The sequence below is a fragment of the Cervus canadensis genome, chromosome 12, assembly GCF_019320065.1.
Source record: "Cervus canadensis isolate Bull #8, Minnesota chromosome 12, ASM1932006v1, whole genome shotgun sequence".
NCBI classification, from domain to species: domain Eukaryota; kingdom Metazoa; phylum Chordata; class Mammalia; order Artiodactyla; family Cervidae; genus Cervus; species Cervus canadensis.
Window position 1 is genome coordinate 18,515,770 of NC_057397.1, and position 18,764 is coordinate 18,534,533.

Consider the following 18,764-nt stretch of genomic DNA (forward strand, 5'->3'; position numbering starts at 1 on the left):
GTGGGATGCCACTAAATGTACCAATGTACATTTAATAAAAATACAGAGAAAGAAGAGAGGAAGAAGCATAAAAAACCTTCCAAAAAGTTATGGCTATAAATCTCTTAAATTTAATTAGCACATGATTGACCAGGGGATTTTTACAGAAACTAATGCCTGTAGCCAGTGATTTCTTACATAAGTGAATACTGAAATGCCTCTGGTCAATGACGTTAGGGTAACAAAAGACGTACTAAGACGTCTCTGGTTGATAAGCTGTTAAAAAGATAAATCTACACATGTACGAAGATGAACACTCCAAGTAGGACAGACACAAAGGGGTCCAGACACATCATATAAAAATTTGAAGGAAAAAGAAAAAAAAAGTCCAAAAAGAAGCATGAGGAAAATGACTTATCATGTACAAGGGAACTTTCAAATGATTAATAGCTGACTTTTCATCACAAACAATGTAGACCAGAAGGCAGAAAGATGACATATTCAAAGTACTGAATTTAAAAAAAAAAACAACTATCAACTAAAACTTTTTATATAACCATCTATCAAAATGTAAGCAAAATAAAATATTCCCAGAAAACAAAAACTGATCGAAAGTATCAGACTCAACTTATGAAATAATCTAACTGAAGGTTTTAAGCATGAAATCAAGTGACCTAAGAATCCACACAAATTCACATGAAAAAATAGTGTCAATGAAAGCGATTACCTGATTTTTAAAAAGTATAATGCATATTCTTTCTCTTAACCGATTTGAAAACCAGCTGCATAAAATAGTATGTACATAATTATATAACATATAGAAAAGTAATGTATTTGTCAATAAAACAAAGGAAGTGGTGGGAACAAAGCTGTAATGACCAAGGAAATGTCACTAGATGGTAATGATTCCACAGGAACCAATGAAAAGGACCAGAAAAAATTATAAATAAGAAAGATCATGTAGCACTTTATAAAAAATACTTAACTCTCCTTTCTTTTCTCTACTTCTATAAAACAGATAAATTATATCAACCACAAATTATATCAATGTCTCAATGGGTTTATAACATATATAGATATAATATGTAAGCAAAGAATTAAAATAATAAATTTATTTTTTTTTAAGTCATGAAAGGAATTAAAAGTTACAGTAATCCCACTTCTGGGTATCTATCCAAAGAAAACAAAAATACTAATTCTTGAAGCTATATATGCCCCCCTGGCCCAGTTCACCGCAGTGATACTGACAATAAGTCAAGATATGGAAACAACCTAAGTGTCCATCAAAGCAGGAAAACATAAAAAGACATGAGATACACACACAAAACAGAACACTATTTATCCATAAAAAAAATGAAATGCTGCCATCTGCAACAACAAGGATGGACCTTAAGGGCAGGATGTTAAATTAAATAAGTTAGAACTTATATGTGGGGCTTCCCTGATAGCTCAGTCGGTAAAGAATTCGCCTGCAATGCAGAAGACCCCGGTCTGATTCCTGGGTCGGGAAGGTCCGCTGGAGAAGGGAAAAAGCTACCCATTCCAGTATTCTGGTCTACAGAATTCCATGGACTGACTGTAGGGTCACAAAAAGTCAGACACGACTGAGCAACTTTCACTTTCATTTTTGGGCTTCCCTTGTGGCTCAGCTGGTAAAGAATCTGCCTGCAATGCGGGAGACCTGGGTTCGATCCCTGGGTTGGGAAAATTCCCTGGAGAAGGGAACAGCTACCCACTCCAGTATTCTTACCTAGAGAATTCCATGGACTGTATAGTCCATGGGTTCGCAAGGAGTCAGACACGACTGAGCTAGTTTCACTTCTTTATATGTGGAGATTTAAAACAATCAATAAGAACAACAAATATCCAAGCTGCAAATACAGAGACTAGACCGGTGGTTATCAGAGGCAGAAGCTGAAAAAGGGGGTAAGGGGGAAGGAGAAATGGATAAAGAGAGTCCAAAAGTACAGATTTCCAGCAATAAAATAATTCAGTCATGCGGATATAATGTACAGCATGGTGACTGTAGTTACAAATACTGTATTGCTTACTTGAAGGCTGAGCACATCTCTAAAAAGTTCTCATTACACGGTGATGCAGCGGGCCAACGGACACATGAAAACATGCTCCACATCACTGAGTCATCAGGGAAACGCACGTCAAAACCAAACTGAGATACCACCTCACACCTGTCCGAATGGCTATCATCAAAAAGTTTACAAATAACAAACGTCGCCGAGGATGTAGACAAAAGGGAGCCCTTGTACACTGTTGGTAGGAATGTAAATTGGTGCAGCACTGTGGAAAACAATATCAAGGTTTCTCAAAAATCTAAAACTAGAACTACCATAAGGACCCAGAAATTCCACTTCTGCGTACATATCCAAAAGCCACTAATTTAAAAAGATGCATGCACCCCAGTATTCACAGCAGCATTATTTACAACTGCCAAGACATGGAAACAACCTGTGTTCAACAACAGATGAATGAGTTAAGAAGAGGTGGCACATACACACACAAAACAGAATACTATTCAGCTATAAAAAAGGAATGAAATTTTTTACCATTTGCAGTAACACAGATGATAGTGAAATAAGTATGGTAAGTGAAATAAGTTAGAGAAAGACAAATACTGTATGATATTTCATTTTTATGTGGAATCTAAAAACTACAGCAAACTAATGAATATAACAGAAAAGAAGCAGACACACAGATGTAGAGGAAAAACTACAGGTTGCCAGTAAGTAGATGCTGGGAGAGGTAATATAGGGGTTGGAGAGTAAGAGGTACAAACTACTGGGTGTAAGACAGGCCCAGTGATATACTGTACAACACCAGGAATATAATCAATATTTTGTAATAACTGTAAATCAAAAAAATTTAAACCTGTATAAAAACTTTAAAAATTTAAATTAAAAAAAAAAAACAACTCAAAATGGTGAGGTATGCAAGACTTTCCAAATTGGTGAACACAACTATGACCTAGGAGAGTGGCCGGCCAAGAGACCTCCCTACCCCTTGCCGCACCTCTGCCCCCATTACAACTTTCCCTATACATCTCTTCCTTTTATTTGGCTGTTCCTGAGTTATACCCTTTTATAATAAAACTATAACCATAACTAGAGGGCTTCCCAGGTGGCCAGTGGTAAGCAGCCACTTATCAATACAGGAGACGCAAGAGATGCAGTTTCAATTCCTGGGTCAGGAAGAGCCCCTGGAGAAGGAAATGGCAACCCACTCCAGTATTCTTGCCTGGAGAATTCCGTGGACAGAGGAGCCTGGTGGGCTACAGTCCACGGGGTTGCAAAGAGTCAGACAGGACTGAGTGACTAACACTTTTGTATCTACTGTAGATGCCTTTAAAAATGTCCAAGATTTCAACTGCATTAAATCTGTGTATCAACTAGGGAAAATTATGTTCTTTAATTTTTAAAAATATGAATTTCTCCTGGATATCTTATTATTACTGATTTCTATTTTAAATTCTATCATGGTTGCAGAATATCATCTTCAGAGTTACAATCTTTTGAAGTTTTTTGAGACGTTTTATGACACAATATATGATTTATTGTGGTATGCATATCATGTGCACATGAATAAAACGTGCATCCTATTGTATTCGTATTGCATGAAACATTCTACAATATCAATTAGGTGCTTGATCCTATCACTTCATGGCAAATACATGGGAAAAAAGTGGAAACAGTGACAAATTTTATTTTCTTGGGCTCCAAAAACACTGTGGGTGGTGACTGAAGCCACAAAATTAAAAGATGCTTGCTCCTTTGAGAAAAGCAATGACAAAACTAGGCAGCATACTAAAAAACAGAGACATCACTTTGCTGACAAAGGTCTGAATAATCAAAACTACGGTTTTTCCAGCAGTCATGTATGGATGTGAGAGCTGGACCATAAAGAAGGCGGAGTGCCAAAAAATTGATGTTTTCGAACTGTGGTGCCCGAAAAAGACTTGAGAGTCCCTTGGACAGCAAAGGGATCAAACCAGTCAATGCCAAAGAAATCAACCTTGATCACAAGGACAGATGCTAAAGCTGAAGCTCCAATCCTTTGGCCACCTGATGTGAAGAGCCAACTCAATGGAAAAGACTCTGATGCTGAGAAAGTTTGAGTGCAGAAGGAGGAGGGGGCGACAGAGGATGAGATGGTTAAGTAGCATCACTCACTTGATGGACATGAGTTTGACACAACTCCTGGAGAGAGTGAAGGACAGGGAAGCCTGGCATGCTGCAGTTCATGGGGTCACAAGGACACGACTTAGTGACTGAAAGACAACTGTACATTTAATTATAAAGTTCTCTTCAATTTCTGTTTTCCTGTTGAGTTTTCTGGTCAGTGCATTCATCATGTGCGTATTTTCCTTTATGTGCTGAAACAGAGTTACAAGATCTGGTCATCCTAATACATGAGTCATATCAGGGTCTGTCTTAATTATCTGCCTTTTCCTTTAAGTATGTGTCACATTCCTGGGTTTACATGTGTATGTGTCTGTGTCTAACAAACGTGAAGTGTATCCTGGTCATTACCAGGGATGTAGACTCTGGATTCTGTTATGCTCTTCTGAGGAGTATTTACTTTTCTGCTTAAACAGTAGTTAACTTGGCTACAGTCACTCCCCTGTGAGTACAGAAAGTACACTGCTTTCTCCTGCATAGTGGAGAGCAACTGAAATCTGTGTAGTTCTTATAGCCTGTAAGATCTACATGCATAATGTGGGGTTCTCTCTGGGAGATTCTACTTTCACCTTTAACCTCCTATACCCCAAACTCTGTGTTATGATTTCTGTCCAAGTTTAGCCACCCTGAACAACACTGACACTGGCCTGCCTTTGGGTAAAACGTGGTGACAAATGAAAAATCATCCTTGCTTGTGCCAGTCTCTTCTTTAAAATGCCAACCCCTCCAGTCTCTGCCAGCTGTCTTCCCCTATCTACTGTCTTCAAGTATTTTTATATTCTTTATATTTTTATATAAAATAATTTTTAAAATATATTTAATAGGGCCAGAGAACTAAACAGACATTTCTCCAAAGAAGACATACAGATGGCTAACAAACACATGAAAAGATGCTCAACATCACTCATTATTAGAGAAATGCAAATCAAAACCACAATGAGGTACCATTACACGCCAATCAGGATGGCTGCTATCCAAAAGTCTACAAGCAATAAATGCTGGAGAGGGTGTGGAGAAAAGGGAACCCTCTTACACTGTTGGTGGGAATGCAAACTAGTATAGCCGCTATGGAAAACAGTGTGGAGATTTCTTAAAAAACTGGAAATAGAACTGCCATATGACCCAGCAATCCCACTTCTGGGCATACACACTGAGGAAACCAGATCTGAAAGAGACACGTGCACCCCAATGTTCATCGCAGCACTGTTTATAATAGCCAGGACATGGAAGCAACCTAGATGCCCATCAGCAGATGAATGGATAAGGAAGCTGTGGTACATATACACCATGGAATATTACTCAGCCATTAAAAAGAATTCATTTGAACCAGTCCTAATGAGATGGATGAAACTGGAGCCCATTATACAGAGTGAAGTAAGCCAGAAAGATAAAGAACATTACAGCATACTAACACATATATATGGAATTTAGAAAGTGATAACGATAACCCTATATGCAAAACGGAAAAGAGACACAGAAATACAGAACAGACTTTTGAACTTTGTGGGAGAATGTGAGGGTGGGATGTTTCAAAAGAACAGCATGTATACTATCTATGGTGAAACAGATCACCAGCCCAGGTGGGATGCATGAGACAAGTGCTCGGGCCTGGTGCACTGGGAAGACCTAGAGGAATCGGGTGGAGAGGGAGGTGGGAGGGGGGATCGGGATGGGGAATACATGTAAATCTATGGCTGATTCATATCAATGTATGACAAAAAAAATAAATAAAAAAAAAAATATATATATATTTAATATACTTTATATGTCCAAAATTTGTCATTGCTATTTGTTAAGAAAGGTAATCTGACACATGATGCTCCGTCCTTACTGCAAGTGGAACTCCTAAGGATTTTTTTTAAACTAGAAAACTAGAGGACTAAAGTCACACTGTAATGACTCCTATTATGACTTTTTAATTTATATACATGTAATGATAATTCCTACAACACTCTTTTTCCTATCCTACCATTCTCATACCAGAAAAACAGATGAATTTAGGAATAAAAGAAGCAAAAGAAGAAACAAAACTGAAGGTAAAAGAAATGACAGGGTGACAGTGAAAAAGGAGGAAGCTTTACACTAAAACAAAAAATGACAGTCTCAGGCCCAATATGTCATAAGCTAAGGTTTAGCCAATTAAGAAGGGAGATGTGGAAAAATAAGGATGTTAAGTTCTGAAACAAATGCTACAAATGATATTGGCACATACTCACTTTCCTAAAGAAAATAAAGGCCAAAATATGCTACAGCGCTATCAGATCAAGAAAAGATAGATCACAGATATACGTACACAAAACTATAAAGTAAAATAACAACAAAAAAAATACCTACTCCTCAATACTACTCCTAAGAGTCCTCCTTTTTAATATAAGAATACAGTGGAGTACAGATTTGTCTCTTTTTTAAAAAAGCCCTGTGTTTAGTTATTTTTGGCTGTACTGGACTTCATTGCCTCATGAGGGTTTTCTCATTGCAGTGAGCGGGAGCCACTGTCTACTTGCAGTGCATGGGCTTCTCATAAAGGCAGCTTCTCTCGTTGTGGAGCATTGGCCTAGGTGCACGGGTTTCAATAGTTGCAGCTCCCAGACTCTAGAGCACAGGCTTTGGAGCACACAGTAGGAGCAGCAGCACAGGCTTAGTTGCCCTGTGGCAAGTGGGATCTTCCAGGACCAGGGATAGAACCAGTATCCTGTGCATTAGCAGGTGGATTCTTTTTTTTTTTTAGCAGGTGGATTCTTAACCACTGGACCACCAGGAAAGCCGTGAATTTGTTTCTTTGTGTGTGTGTGTGTGAATTTGTTTCTTAAGTGTAATGTTTCTATACTGAAATCTTCAAAATATAATCAAACAAAATCATGACTAAACACCCCCTATATTTTCCCTTTACAAGCATGAAATTTTCATTTTTATATAAACATAATTACATTTTAGAGAGGATTTCTAAAATGTGTGCTTTTGATCATCATAATCAAATTCCATCAAATCTATAAATGGATAAATTGGGGAGTTCACAGACATTAACAATTAGTACATATTTAGTTATGTCAATTTATTCTGATTCATCATTTAAAATGATTAAATGCTAAATTACATGTGCTACTTTCAATTTTTCATATAAATATAAACAATTACAAACATGCTCATTAAACTTAGAAATACTTTCAAAGTCTGCCAGATTACTTTCTAAATATCATCCCAAGAAATATAAAATTTTGCTAGTCTACTTTTGTTAAATTTTTCCCTATTCCATCTTTTGTAAGATACTGAATCATTTGTTCTGCCCTTACTGTTAAAAATACAAAGAAAACATGTTTTATAACAATGAATCCATATTTGAAATTTGAAAATCACATTTGCTTTCTCTTTAAAACTACTACTTTCAGATCTTGTTTGTGTCACCCCGCTTAGGTTGCACACCTTCAACAAAACTCCAACTCTCACTCAGGTTATCTGATATTTATTAAGTCTACAAGCGTGTATCTGCATAGGAATCACTATATAAAGTACAAGAGAATTACATAACAAAGCTCACTTAAAGCCAATTTTCTTCACGCTTTCTGAAAAATGTAGGTTAGTAGAAAACTCACTGCTGTATCTCTGCTGCCCTCTATAGGAAGGGTTCTTGGAAGACACATAAAATAAATGGAAAACCCAGATAACAAGACTGAATAGGAAGTCACATCAATAATCAATTAATCCCATGTCCTAAAAGGCGACATTATGAACTGGAGCTGTGCCCTTTTGATTTTCACCATGCTTTTCCTCCAAGTTGTGTAACCACGCTCTACTGCAGGGGACCATGCTACCCTCGTTAGAATCTCATTCTGCATTTACCAGCTGTGTCTCGATCCCCTAATCTGCAAAATGGGGCTAATAACAACATCGACATTACAGGACCAGCACTTACCAAAGTGCGTGGCATATACCAATAACTCAGAGTTACCGTATTGTTATTAATGGTATCACTGCTATTACTATTATTGGTACTATAACAAAATGGACAGGACCACAGCTGTGAGCTATTTATCTTTTCTTTACTATTCTGTAGAAGTTCTCACTATATTCTGGATAGAAGTGTAAAGTGTCCTTTAAAAATTTTTTAATACAAGTAATGCACATACATGGTTCAAAATTCAAAACAGCATAGAAAAAAGTTGCCTCAACGCAGAGATTCCTCAATGCATAGGCAGTCCATACAGATGTACATTCTTTCCATTTTTCTACACAATTAGTCTACGTTTTTGTCATTTAACAAAACTATTTTGAATATTTCATAGGCACACAGACTTATATCCTTATACTTTAGAAAATGTTTTATCAATTTCACTGACATATGAAACTATTACCACAGTCAAGATAAACATTTCCATCACCCCCAGAACTTTTCTCTTTGTCCCACTGTAATCCATCCATCTCCACCCTCATTCCCAATAAACCACTGACCTGCTCTCTCACTAAAATCATTTGCACTTTTTAGAATTTTATATAAATAGAATTATATAGTATATATTCTGCCTCATTCATTTTAAGGACCTGAGGCTAAACTATGATGGTCAAGTTACATGCACCTTGATTCTCAGGCTGTGGGGAACCACTGAAAGTGTTTCAATAAGTAAATGATGAGGTCATAATGTTTATTAAGATGACTCTAACAAAAAGACATAAGCTAAGAAATCAGTTATGAAGCAAGGAAACAAAACAGACAACAGGTGAAGGGGCCAAATATAGAGAAGAAGTGGTAGGGATGCTGTGATTTTGAGGCCAAATCTGCATGACCTGATAATGAATAGATTAAGGCAGTGAATAAAAAAAAAATGAACTAGGACCACAACACATGGAGAGGATGAGCCTGGGTTAGAAGGAAGAGGGACAGGACTTGGAACTCTGAGACTGACAGTATGTTTAGGACATCCACACAAAGATGTCATCAGGCCGTTGGAAACCCACATGGAATTCAGGATAGCAAGGGGGTCAGAAAAAGACTTAACAGTGAGCAGCTTGAAGATAATAAGGAAAACAATTGAGTCTTTGTTCCTATACCAGGAAGAAAAAGGAGGAAAAGGAGGCAGGAGTTAAGGCCACAGAGAACACCGCTATGATTAGGCAGACCACAGTTTCCACATCACAGGAACGCCTCCCAGTGCCTGCTTAGAGCAATCGATTTTTTGAGTCACTTTTTAGTAACAACATAATACGTCATATTTTAACATATATGACTACTAAAAAAAAAAAAACAAGTGTACTTGATGAGAAACTACATACAGAAATCTTGAACTTTTTAGATACAAAGTAAGCCACGGACTTCCCTTTTCTATTACTGTAACTTTCAAAGTTCTGCTCACGTGCATGTGCCCACTTCTTCCAATATAAGAAAGCAATCGACATGGATCCTCAGGCATTCAACCACCACCCAATACTTTCATTGCAAGGTTTCAGAGCTGCCTTGTTTATTATATACAATAACCTGGTCACAGGCACATACCTTTAATAAAACACTTTCCTGTCTGAAAATGGGGCAAAACAACACTGACTTCACAAGCTTGTTTTAAGGCTCAAATGGAAAATGTACTGCTACAAACTCGATGCTGAAACCTAATCCCCAATGTGATGGCACCTGGGAGTGAAGCCATGCTGTGTGGCCCTCATGAGTGGGATTAATGCCCTTCCTGGAAGGTCCCAGGGAGACCCCTAGCCCCCTCCATCACTGAGAACACGTGAGGAGACAGCGATCTACAAACCAGGAAGTGAGCCCTCAACAGACGCCATATTTGCTGGCTCCTAGACGGTAGAACTTCCAGCCTTCAAAATTGTCAGAATTTCTGGTTTATAAGTCACTTAGTCTATAATATTTTTGTTACAGCAGCTCAAACAGACTAATACATAAAGCAATAAGTACAATATAAGGCCCAGTATATGATCAATATACATGATCTGATTCTTCCTCTTCCTTGAGGGAAGAGCCAATGACTGTCGTGTCTTTTTTTATTATTATTATGAAATATATATATATATACATATAACATATATATATATATACAGCAAGGAAGAAAATAAACTTCTCCAATAAGTCTACCACCCAAAGACACACAGTTTACATTTTGGAAAAGCATGGATGCCAGTCACTCACTTCTTATAAAGTATACTTATTGAAGAGCTACCCTGAAAAGTCTGTGTTATACTGTAATTTGTAATTTTACCAAGTGTGAATTTGAATTGCAAGCACTACAAAACCTGTGTGCAAGAGTTTCTCAATTAGCTGAGTTAGTAAACCCCAGTCAACGAACTGCATCTCTGCTGTGCACCATTACAATTCTTCTAACAGATTGTGGTTATTTATACAACTTTCAAGGGGTAAAAATAACCTTAATTAACAAGAGTATTTCCCCCAAAAAAGCCAAGAAAAAAATTTACACAGCATAATGTTTTCAAGTTTCATCCACCTTGTAACACGTATCAGAACTTCAATCCTTTTGAATGCTGAATAATAATCACTGTATATGAAATGGAATAGGATCCTGCCTCTCGTTTGTAGAAAAGCTTCACCTAGGACCTGCCCAAGTTCCAAAGAACAAATTTAATTAGAAAAGTAAGAAAATGGAGAAACAAAGGAAAACTGTCAAGCAACATAAAACAGTAATAGTACAGCTACTAAACACAGTCAAAGACCTTTAGTTCTTCTGCAAGGGACAGACGTATTATCCTTAGCCATGTCCTTGAGTTGCTCTGCTGACACTGAAACCCCCAACAGGTGGAATAAGTTAGCTGCACGCTGACCACAAGCACACAAGCCACAGGCTGGATGTTGCCAGAAGTGGGATGATGGTGACTCCTGACTACTTCAGCACCAACCAATCAGAAAAATGTCCACAAGCTGATCAGTCACCCTGCAACCCTGTTACTTACACTGTCATTAAAAATTTTTCCCTGAAAGCCACTGCGTCCAAAATATCCAAACTCATGCCTCCACGCTCAGCCCCACACTGGGGGTGCCATACAACAGAGGCTGTACTTTCCCTCACCACAACACAGTGTCAACAGACTGGCTTTACTACACCCAGGCAGGCAGACCCAAGTTTAATTCAGTAACACACACACACACACACACACACACGTATCTATATCTATATACAAAACACACATATACATACATACACATTGAGAAATGGTATATTTCCTGCCACATCAGTAAACAAAGGGTGGCACAGTCATCACTGATTTCGGCCACCACAGAAGGTAAGCTGGTGAGCCCTGAGGGAACTCAGAAGGAAGTACCTGTTGTCTAGCAGCCATCAGACTGCAGTCACCCCCACACGGAGCCCTGAGGAAACTCGGGATGAGAAAACACAGGATACTGGCCCTAGACAGTTACGATGTGTATCTAAGGAATGATTTAAGGGAACTCAGACTCTTGTATCTTCCCAAACACAGAAAAGCACTAAATTCCTTAACTTGAGATACCAGGCTTTCTTTAATTAACAATAACCTTTTGATGTTCCGACTACCTACCCTTTGTTGTATAACGCCTATATATTCTGTCTACCCCCCCCCCACTCACCTCATTACAGCAGTTTATCCTGAGGTTACTTGTGATGCTGCCTTCCAGGCCTGAAGTCCTAAAAACTCCCACCAAATAACTCTCATCTTTTAGGTTGTGAATATTTTTTTAGTAGATGATATACATTTGTCATTGTTCACTTACTAAGTCATTTCCAACTCTTTTGCAACCCCATGGACTTAGCCCACCAGACTCCTCTGTCCATGGGATTTCCCAGGTAAAAACAGTGGAGTGGGTTGCCATTTACTTCTCCAGGGGCTCTTCCTGACCCAGGGATCTAACCCGCGTCTACCTCCATTGGCAGCCGGATTCTTTCCCAGAGAAGCCCAGACAATACACATACCCACACATTTTGTTTATTCATTCATCTGATGATAGATATTTGGGTTGCTTCCACCATTTAGGACACTGTGAATAGTGCCACTGTGAACATCAAGGTACAACTTCTGTTGAGACCCTGCTGTCAAATCTTTGGGCTGTACATCCAGAGGCAAAATCACTAGGTCACATGGTATTTTTAACTTTTGCAAAACCAACAAAAAACCACTGTTTTCCAGAGTGGCTGCATCATTTTAAATTCCCACCAATAGTACACCGGGGTTCCAATTTCTCCACATCCTCAACATTTATTTTCCCATTTATGGGTAACAGCTATCCTAATGGGTATATAGTAATATCTCATTATGGTTTTGATCAGCTAATGACTAACGATTAGGAACATCTCTTAATGTTCCAGGTTGCCTGGAAAGAATCAAAAATATGGCCATGGTGGTATAATAGGAAATGGATTTATCCTCTTGCTTGAAATAACCAAAAAGAAAAGAAATGAGACAAAATACTTGAAACAATGGTTTTCAAGACATGGGACATTAGGCAAGAAGAATACTAACTCCTGAAAGATGAAACAAAGAACTGAGCTCTACAACTGCCCTACAGTACAAGTGCTCTACAATTGTTCTGTAAAGAATTTCCAAACTACACAGTGAGGAGGTAGAACTGAGGTGGAGACTGCACGGCTCCCTGAGTTGAAGGGACAGGGTCGAGAGTCCATGGAGACAGAAGGAGCTCAAGTTCACAGTCCAGAGCACCAGAAAAGTCAGAGCTACACAGAGAAACCCAAACATCCCCCTCAAGTATTCGGCAAAGTACTGATCAGCATGTGCACATAAAGAAACTACATCAGGGAAAGAATCCCTTGGGAGCAGAAGAAGAACAGTGCCTAGAGTTCATACAGGGTCAGGAAACAGTAGCTATCCCTGCTAACCCAGAGGAAAATCTGTAACTCAGGGCATTACAAAGAATACTTGGGAAGGTCCTGCTTCAGCGCTAAGACCTAAGACTGAGTACTCCTCCAGACGCAGAGAAAAAACCATAAAGCAACATTTAAAAGAATGAAACTGTTTCCAGTAACTGTACCACAGAACAAAGCCTCAGAGTATTCAAAGAAATTTTTTAAAAATCTAGTGCCCAACAACATAAAATTCAAAATATTTGGTATACACTCAAAAATTTCCAGGCAGGTAAAAAAGGAATAAAATACAACTTAAAATGAAAAGAAATGTCAATCAATAGAAAGAGACACAGAAATGACACAGATGATAGATTTACAGAAAAAGCCATTAAAACAGCTTTTATAAATAGAATATTTATGCTGAAAACACAGATAAACATATGATTGTGTTAAGGAGAGACATGGACAATATAAAATGACTCATAACAAACTTTTAGAGATGGCAAATACGCCGGATAGTATTAACAGCAGATTAGACATGACAGGAAAAAAGATTATTAAACTTGATATAGCAATAAAAACCACTCAAAATGGGAGAAAAAAATGGGCACAACATCAATAATCCATGACATAAAATCAAGCAGCCTAATTAATACACAGATAATTGCAGTCACAGAAGGGAAGGAAAAGGGGAGTCAGAAAAAAAAAGTGCTGAATAAAGGCAAAAATCTCTTCAAATGTGATGAAAGTTTTGTGCCCACTTGTGAGGAAGAGAGCTAACTTAGCAGACCTGAGACAGGTGTCCCGAGAGATCCATGCTTGCAAGGCTGATCCCTGCCAACCTCTGGGAACTTGGATGTCAGGATGAGCCCACCATGCCCTAAATGATAAGAGTGTCTCCCTGCGCCTCAACAATGCAGCTTATGTTGAATACCCATTTTTCTTCTGAAATCTGAAATTCTGGCACATGCTAGGCAGAGAGCACCCCTCAATAAAAACCCTGGGCTTGGAGTCACCAGTGAGCCCCACTGGTAGACACCAGTGCACATATGTTGTCAAAACTCACTGCTGGAGCAATAAAGCATCCCCTGTGTGACTCCACTGAGAAAGACTCTTGGAAGAGTGCTGATTTTGCTTTTGTATGCTAAGTTCTGAATGTCTTCCTAGCAAATCACCAAACCTAGAAGGGAGCTTGGGGATTCCAGACCAACCACAGATCCAATAAACTTGACAAACTCCAAGCAGAAAACCACATCTAAGCACATCACAACCAAAACAGTTTAAAACAGGGAAGAGAAATCTTAAAACATCAAGAGTAAGAATAGCTGCTGGCTTCTTGATAGCAACTCTGGAACTAGAAGAAAAGGAAGCAATGCCTTCAAAATTTTCAAGAAAAATGATTTCCAACCAAAAACTCTATATAAAGTTTCAATCACAGGTCAAAGTGTAATGACTGCGTTTTCTGACATGACAAATCCCAAAAGATTATCTTCCATAAATCCTTCCTTGGAAGCTACTGGAAGATGTGCTCAATCAAAATGAAAGTAAAAATCAAGAAAGAGAAAGACATGGAATCCAGGATAAGGTTGCTCCATGCAAGAATAAGGTGAAGGGAATTCCCCAAAAGAGGGTGAAGGGCAACGTAAGAGCGGCAAGTTTCACAAAGCAGAGAGGACTCTCAGGTGAAATCAGAGAGGCTAGGAGTTTGTGAGAAATAGTTCTTCACGAAAACAAAACTAATCAAATGCTGAATGAATAAAGATGATGCAGTATATAATCACAAAGGAATATTACTTAGTCGTAAAAAATGAAATAATGCCATTTGCAGCAACACGGACAGACCTAGAGATAATCATACTAAGTCAAGTAAGTCAGACAGAAACAAATATCACATGATATCACTTCTTTGTGGAATCTGAAATATGACACATATGAACAAATATACAAAACATAAACAGACTCACAGACATAGAGAACAGTCCTGTGGTTGCCAAGGGGGAGGAGGATGGGGGGGATGGATTGGGAGTTTGGGATTAGCAGATGTAAACTGGTATATTTAGAATGGATAAACAACAATGTCCTACTGTATAGAACAGGGAACTATATTCAATATCCTGCGATAAACCATAATGGAAAAGAATATATATATATACACATACACACACACACACACATACATATATATAAAATTGAATCACTTTGCTGTAGAGCAGAAATTAACACAACACTGTAAATCAACTATACTTCAATAAAATATTTTTTAAATTTTCTAAAAACTTAATAGAATGCCTGCTATGTCTGAAAATCTTAATGAGAGAACAGAACAGTGAAAACTTAAGAGTTTTATTCATAAGTAAAACAAAGCAACATAAACCCAAATAATTAACTCCATAAAAAATTAAAAGTTGTAAAGGAAAATCACAATTAATAGTTGTCTTGCTATGAATATTATTATTCAGGATTGCACATTGCTGAACCTAATCTGACCAGACCACAAGACACCTGTCCTGAGGGAACAGAGGGATTCTGGGAAAGACCCATGTGTAACTGAGGTGAGAGCAGGTAAGAAGAGAACTCACATTTATCCATGTTTAAAAGCACATTACCAGCATATTATTTAGAGGAGTTGCAAACAAAACACCAAAGGTTGTGACTAACACATGCCATGAATGGAATGGAAAGTTGGAAACAATTCGTCCTCACCTTAGGAAGCTCAGGTGGCGTCCCTGCTGGTGTCAAAGAACGACTGCTTGCACCAGAAGCACAGTCAGATATTTCCACCACACTTTCACGGTCTTCAAATTCATCACATTCACAAGCATCTTCCCTCTCACTGTCAACCTCCCAGTCAATAACCTGCAGGTCGTCTAAAAATACAGTTTTAAAATATTCTTAAATTGTATTAAATCTATTTATCCTCAGTAGTTTTAAAAGATCCATGTTGTTCAACAATTTAAAAATATATTAAAAGGCAGAAGAAAGTATATTCCTACTTTATCCATAAGCATCCCATTTCTCCCACCTCTGACTGCCACCTCAATTCTCAATTTCCATTAGTTGCTTTTCTGTTCGTCTGGAGTTTCTTCAGCACTACTGTTGATATGGAGGAAGTTTTAGTATATCAATAGAAGATCAAACCAGAAACAACATTCCCTGATGCCAAAGCCTAATCCAGAGCAAGGCCCTAACTCTCCTCAGTTCTGTGAGGGTTAGACAGGTGCGGAAGCTGCAGAAGGAAAGTTTAAAGCTGGCAGAGACTGGTTTGCGATGCTTAAGGAAAGAAGTCACTTCCGTGACAGAGAAGTACAAGGTGAACCAGTGAGCACAGATGTAAAAGCCTCACCCAGTCATCCAGGGTTCAGGCAAAGAGAATTCATGATTGTGGTTACACTAAACAACAGATTTTCAACTCAGGTGAAATAACCTGCTACTGGAAGAAGATGCCAACTAGGATTTTCATTAGTTCAGTTCAATCGCTCAGTCGTGTCAGACTCTTTGCGACTCCGTGGACTGCAGCATACCAGGCCTCCCTGTCCATCACCAACTCCCACAGGTTACTCAAACTCATGCCCATTGAGTTGGTGATGCCATCCAACCATCTCATCCTGTGTAGTCCCCTTCTCCTCCTGCCTTCGATCTTTCCCAGCATCAGGGTCTTTTCAAATGAGTCAGTTCTTCGCATCAGGCGGCCAAAGTATTGAAGTTTCAGCTTCAGCATTAGCCCTTCCAATGAGTATTCAGGATTGATTTCCTTTAGGATGGACTGGTTGGATCTCCTTGCAGTCCACGGGTCTTCTCCAACACCACAGCTCAAAAGCATCAATTCTCTGGTGTTCAGCTTTCTTTATAATCCAACTCTCACATCCATACATGACCTCTGGAAAAACCATAGCCTTGGCTATACGAACCTTTGTTGGCAAAGTACTGTCTCTGGTTTTTAATATGCTGTCTAGGTTGGTCATAACTTTTCTTCCAAGGAGCAAGCATCTTTTAATTTTATGACTTCAGTCACCATCTGCAGTGATTTTGGAGCCTAGAAAAATAGTCTCTCACTGTTTCCACTGTTTCACCATCTATTTCCCATGAAGTGATGAGACCAGATGCCATGATCTTAGTTTTCTGAATGTTGAGCTTTAAGCCAACTTTTTCATTCTCCTCTTTCACTTTCATCAAGAGGCTCTTTAGTTCTTCTTTGCTTTCTGCCATAAGGGTGGTGTCATCTGCATATCTGAGGTTATTGATATTTCTCCCAGCAATCTTGATTTCAACTTGTGCTTCCTCCAGCCCAGCGTTTCTCATGATGTACTCTGAATATAAGTTAAATAAGCAGGGTGACAATATACAGCCTTGACATACTCCTTTCCCAATTTGGAACTAGTCTGTCGTTCCATGTCCATTTCTAACTGTTGCTTCCTGACCTGCATACAGATTTCTCAGGAGGCAGGTCAGGTGATCTGGTATTCCCATCTCTTTAAGAATTTTCCACAGTTTGTTGTGATCCACACAGTCAAAGGCTTTGGCATAGTCAATAAAGCAGAAGTAGATGTTGTTCTGGAACTCTCTTGCTTTTTTGATGATCCAACAAGTGTTGGCAATTTGATCTTTTGTAGATATCCAGTGTTCTTGCCTGGAGAATCCCAGAGGTGGCAGAGTCTGGCAGGCTGCCATCTATGGGGCCACACAGGGTCGGAGACGGCTGAAGTGACAGCAGCAGCAGCAGATGAGCAGAAATCAGTGCTTGGCTGCAAAGCTACAGAGGACAGGCTGACTGCCTTGTCAGGGGCTAACGTAGCTGGTGGCCTGAAGGTGAGCCAGCGTTCAACTACCATTCTGAAAATCCTAGGGTGCTTAAGAATCTAATGCTAAGTCTACTCTGCCTGTGCTCCAGTGACAGCACAACAAAGTCTGGACGACAGCACAACTGTTTACAACACAGTTTGCTGAGTACTGTAAGCCCATTGTTGAGACCTACTCCTCAGAAGAAAGAGTCCCCTCAAAATATTAATATTCACTGACAATATACCTGGTCAGCCAAGAGTTCTGATGAAGATGTTGTACAACAGAATGAATGTTGTTTTCATGCCTCAACATCCACTCTGCAGCCCATGGATGAAGGAATAATTTCAACCTTCTGGCCTTACGATTTAAGAAGTTCATTCCACAAGGCTACAGCTGCCGTCGACAGTGATTCTCTGACGGATCTGGGCAAAGTTCACTGAAAACTTTCTGGAGAGGAGTCAGCAGTCTAGAAGCCAGTAAGGACATTCGTGATTCGTGCAAGGGAAGAGGTCAAAACACCCACAGTGACAGGAGTGAGGAAGAAGTGAATTTGGAGCCTCACAGACAACTGTGAGGGGTTCAAGACGTCATGGGAGCAAGGGGCTGCAGGTGTGGTAGAAACAGCAAGAGAACTAGAAGTTGAGTCTGTAAATGTGACTGAACTGCTTAAATCTCAGGATAAAATTCTAACAGGCGAGGAGGTGCTTCTCGTGAATGAGGAAAGAAAGTGGTTTCTTGGGATGGAATTGACTCCTCGTGAAGAGGCTGTGAAGACTACTGAAATGGCAACAAAGGATGTAGAATATGACATAAACTTAGCTGATAAAGCAGCAGCAAGGTCTGAGAGGACTGACTTCAATCCTGAAAGAAGTTCTCCTGTGGGTAAAATGTTACTGAGCAGCAATGCATGCTTCAGAGGAATTGTTTATGAAAGGAACACTCCATTGATGTTGCAAATCTCACTGTGGCCTTATTTTAAGAAACTGCCACACCAACCCCAACCTTCACTTGAGTAGCCATCAAC

General features: G+C 39.1%; 1 protein-coding gene across 6 annotated transcripts in view; it reads right to left on the reverse strand.

Moving 5' to 3' along the window:
* SPIDR (scaffold protein involved in DNA repair) overlaps positions 1-18,764 on the reverse strand; it is a 284,566-nt gene that overhangs the window by 224,509 nt on the left and 41,293 nt on the right. For all 6 annotated transcript variants that reach the window (XM_043483179.1, XM_043483175.1, XM_043483178.1 and 3 more), the window contains one exon: positions 15,665-15,828. In XM_043483179.1, the coding sequence (XP_043339114.1) occupies positions 15,665-15,828 (164 nt within the window). The remainder of the gene's footprint in view (positions 1-15,664; positions 15,829-18,764) is intronic.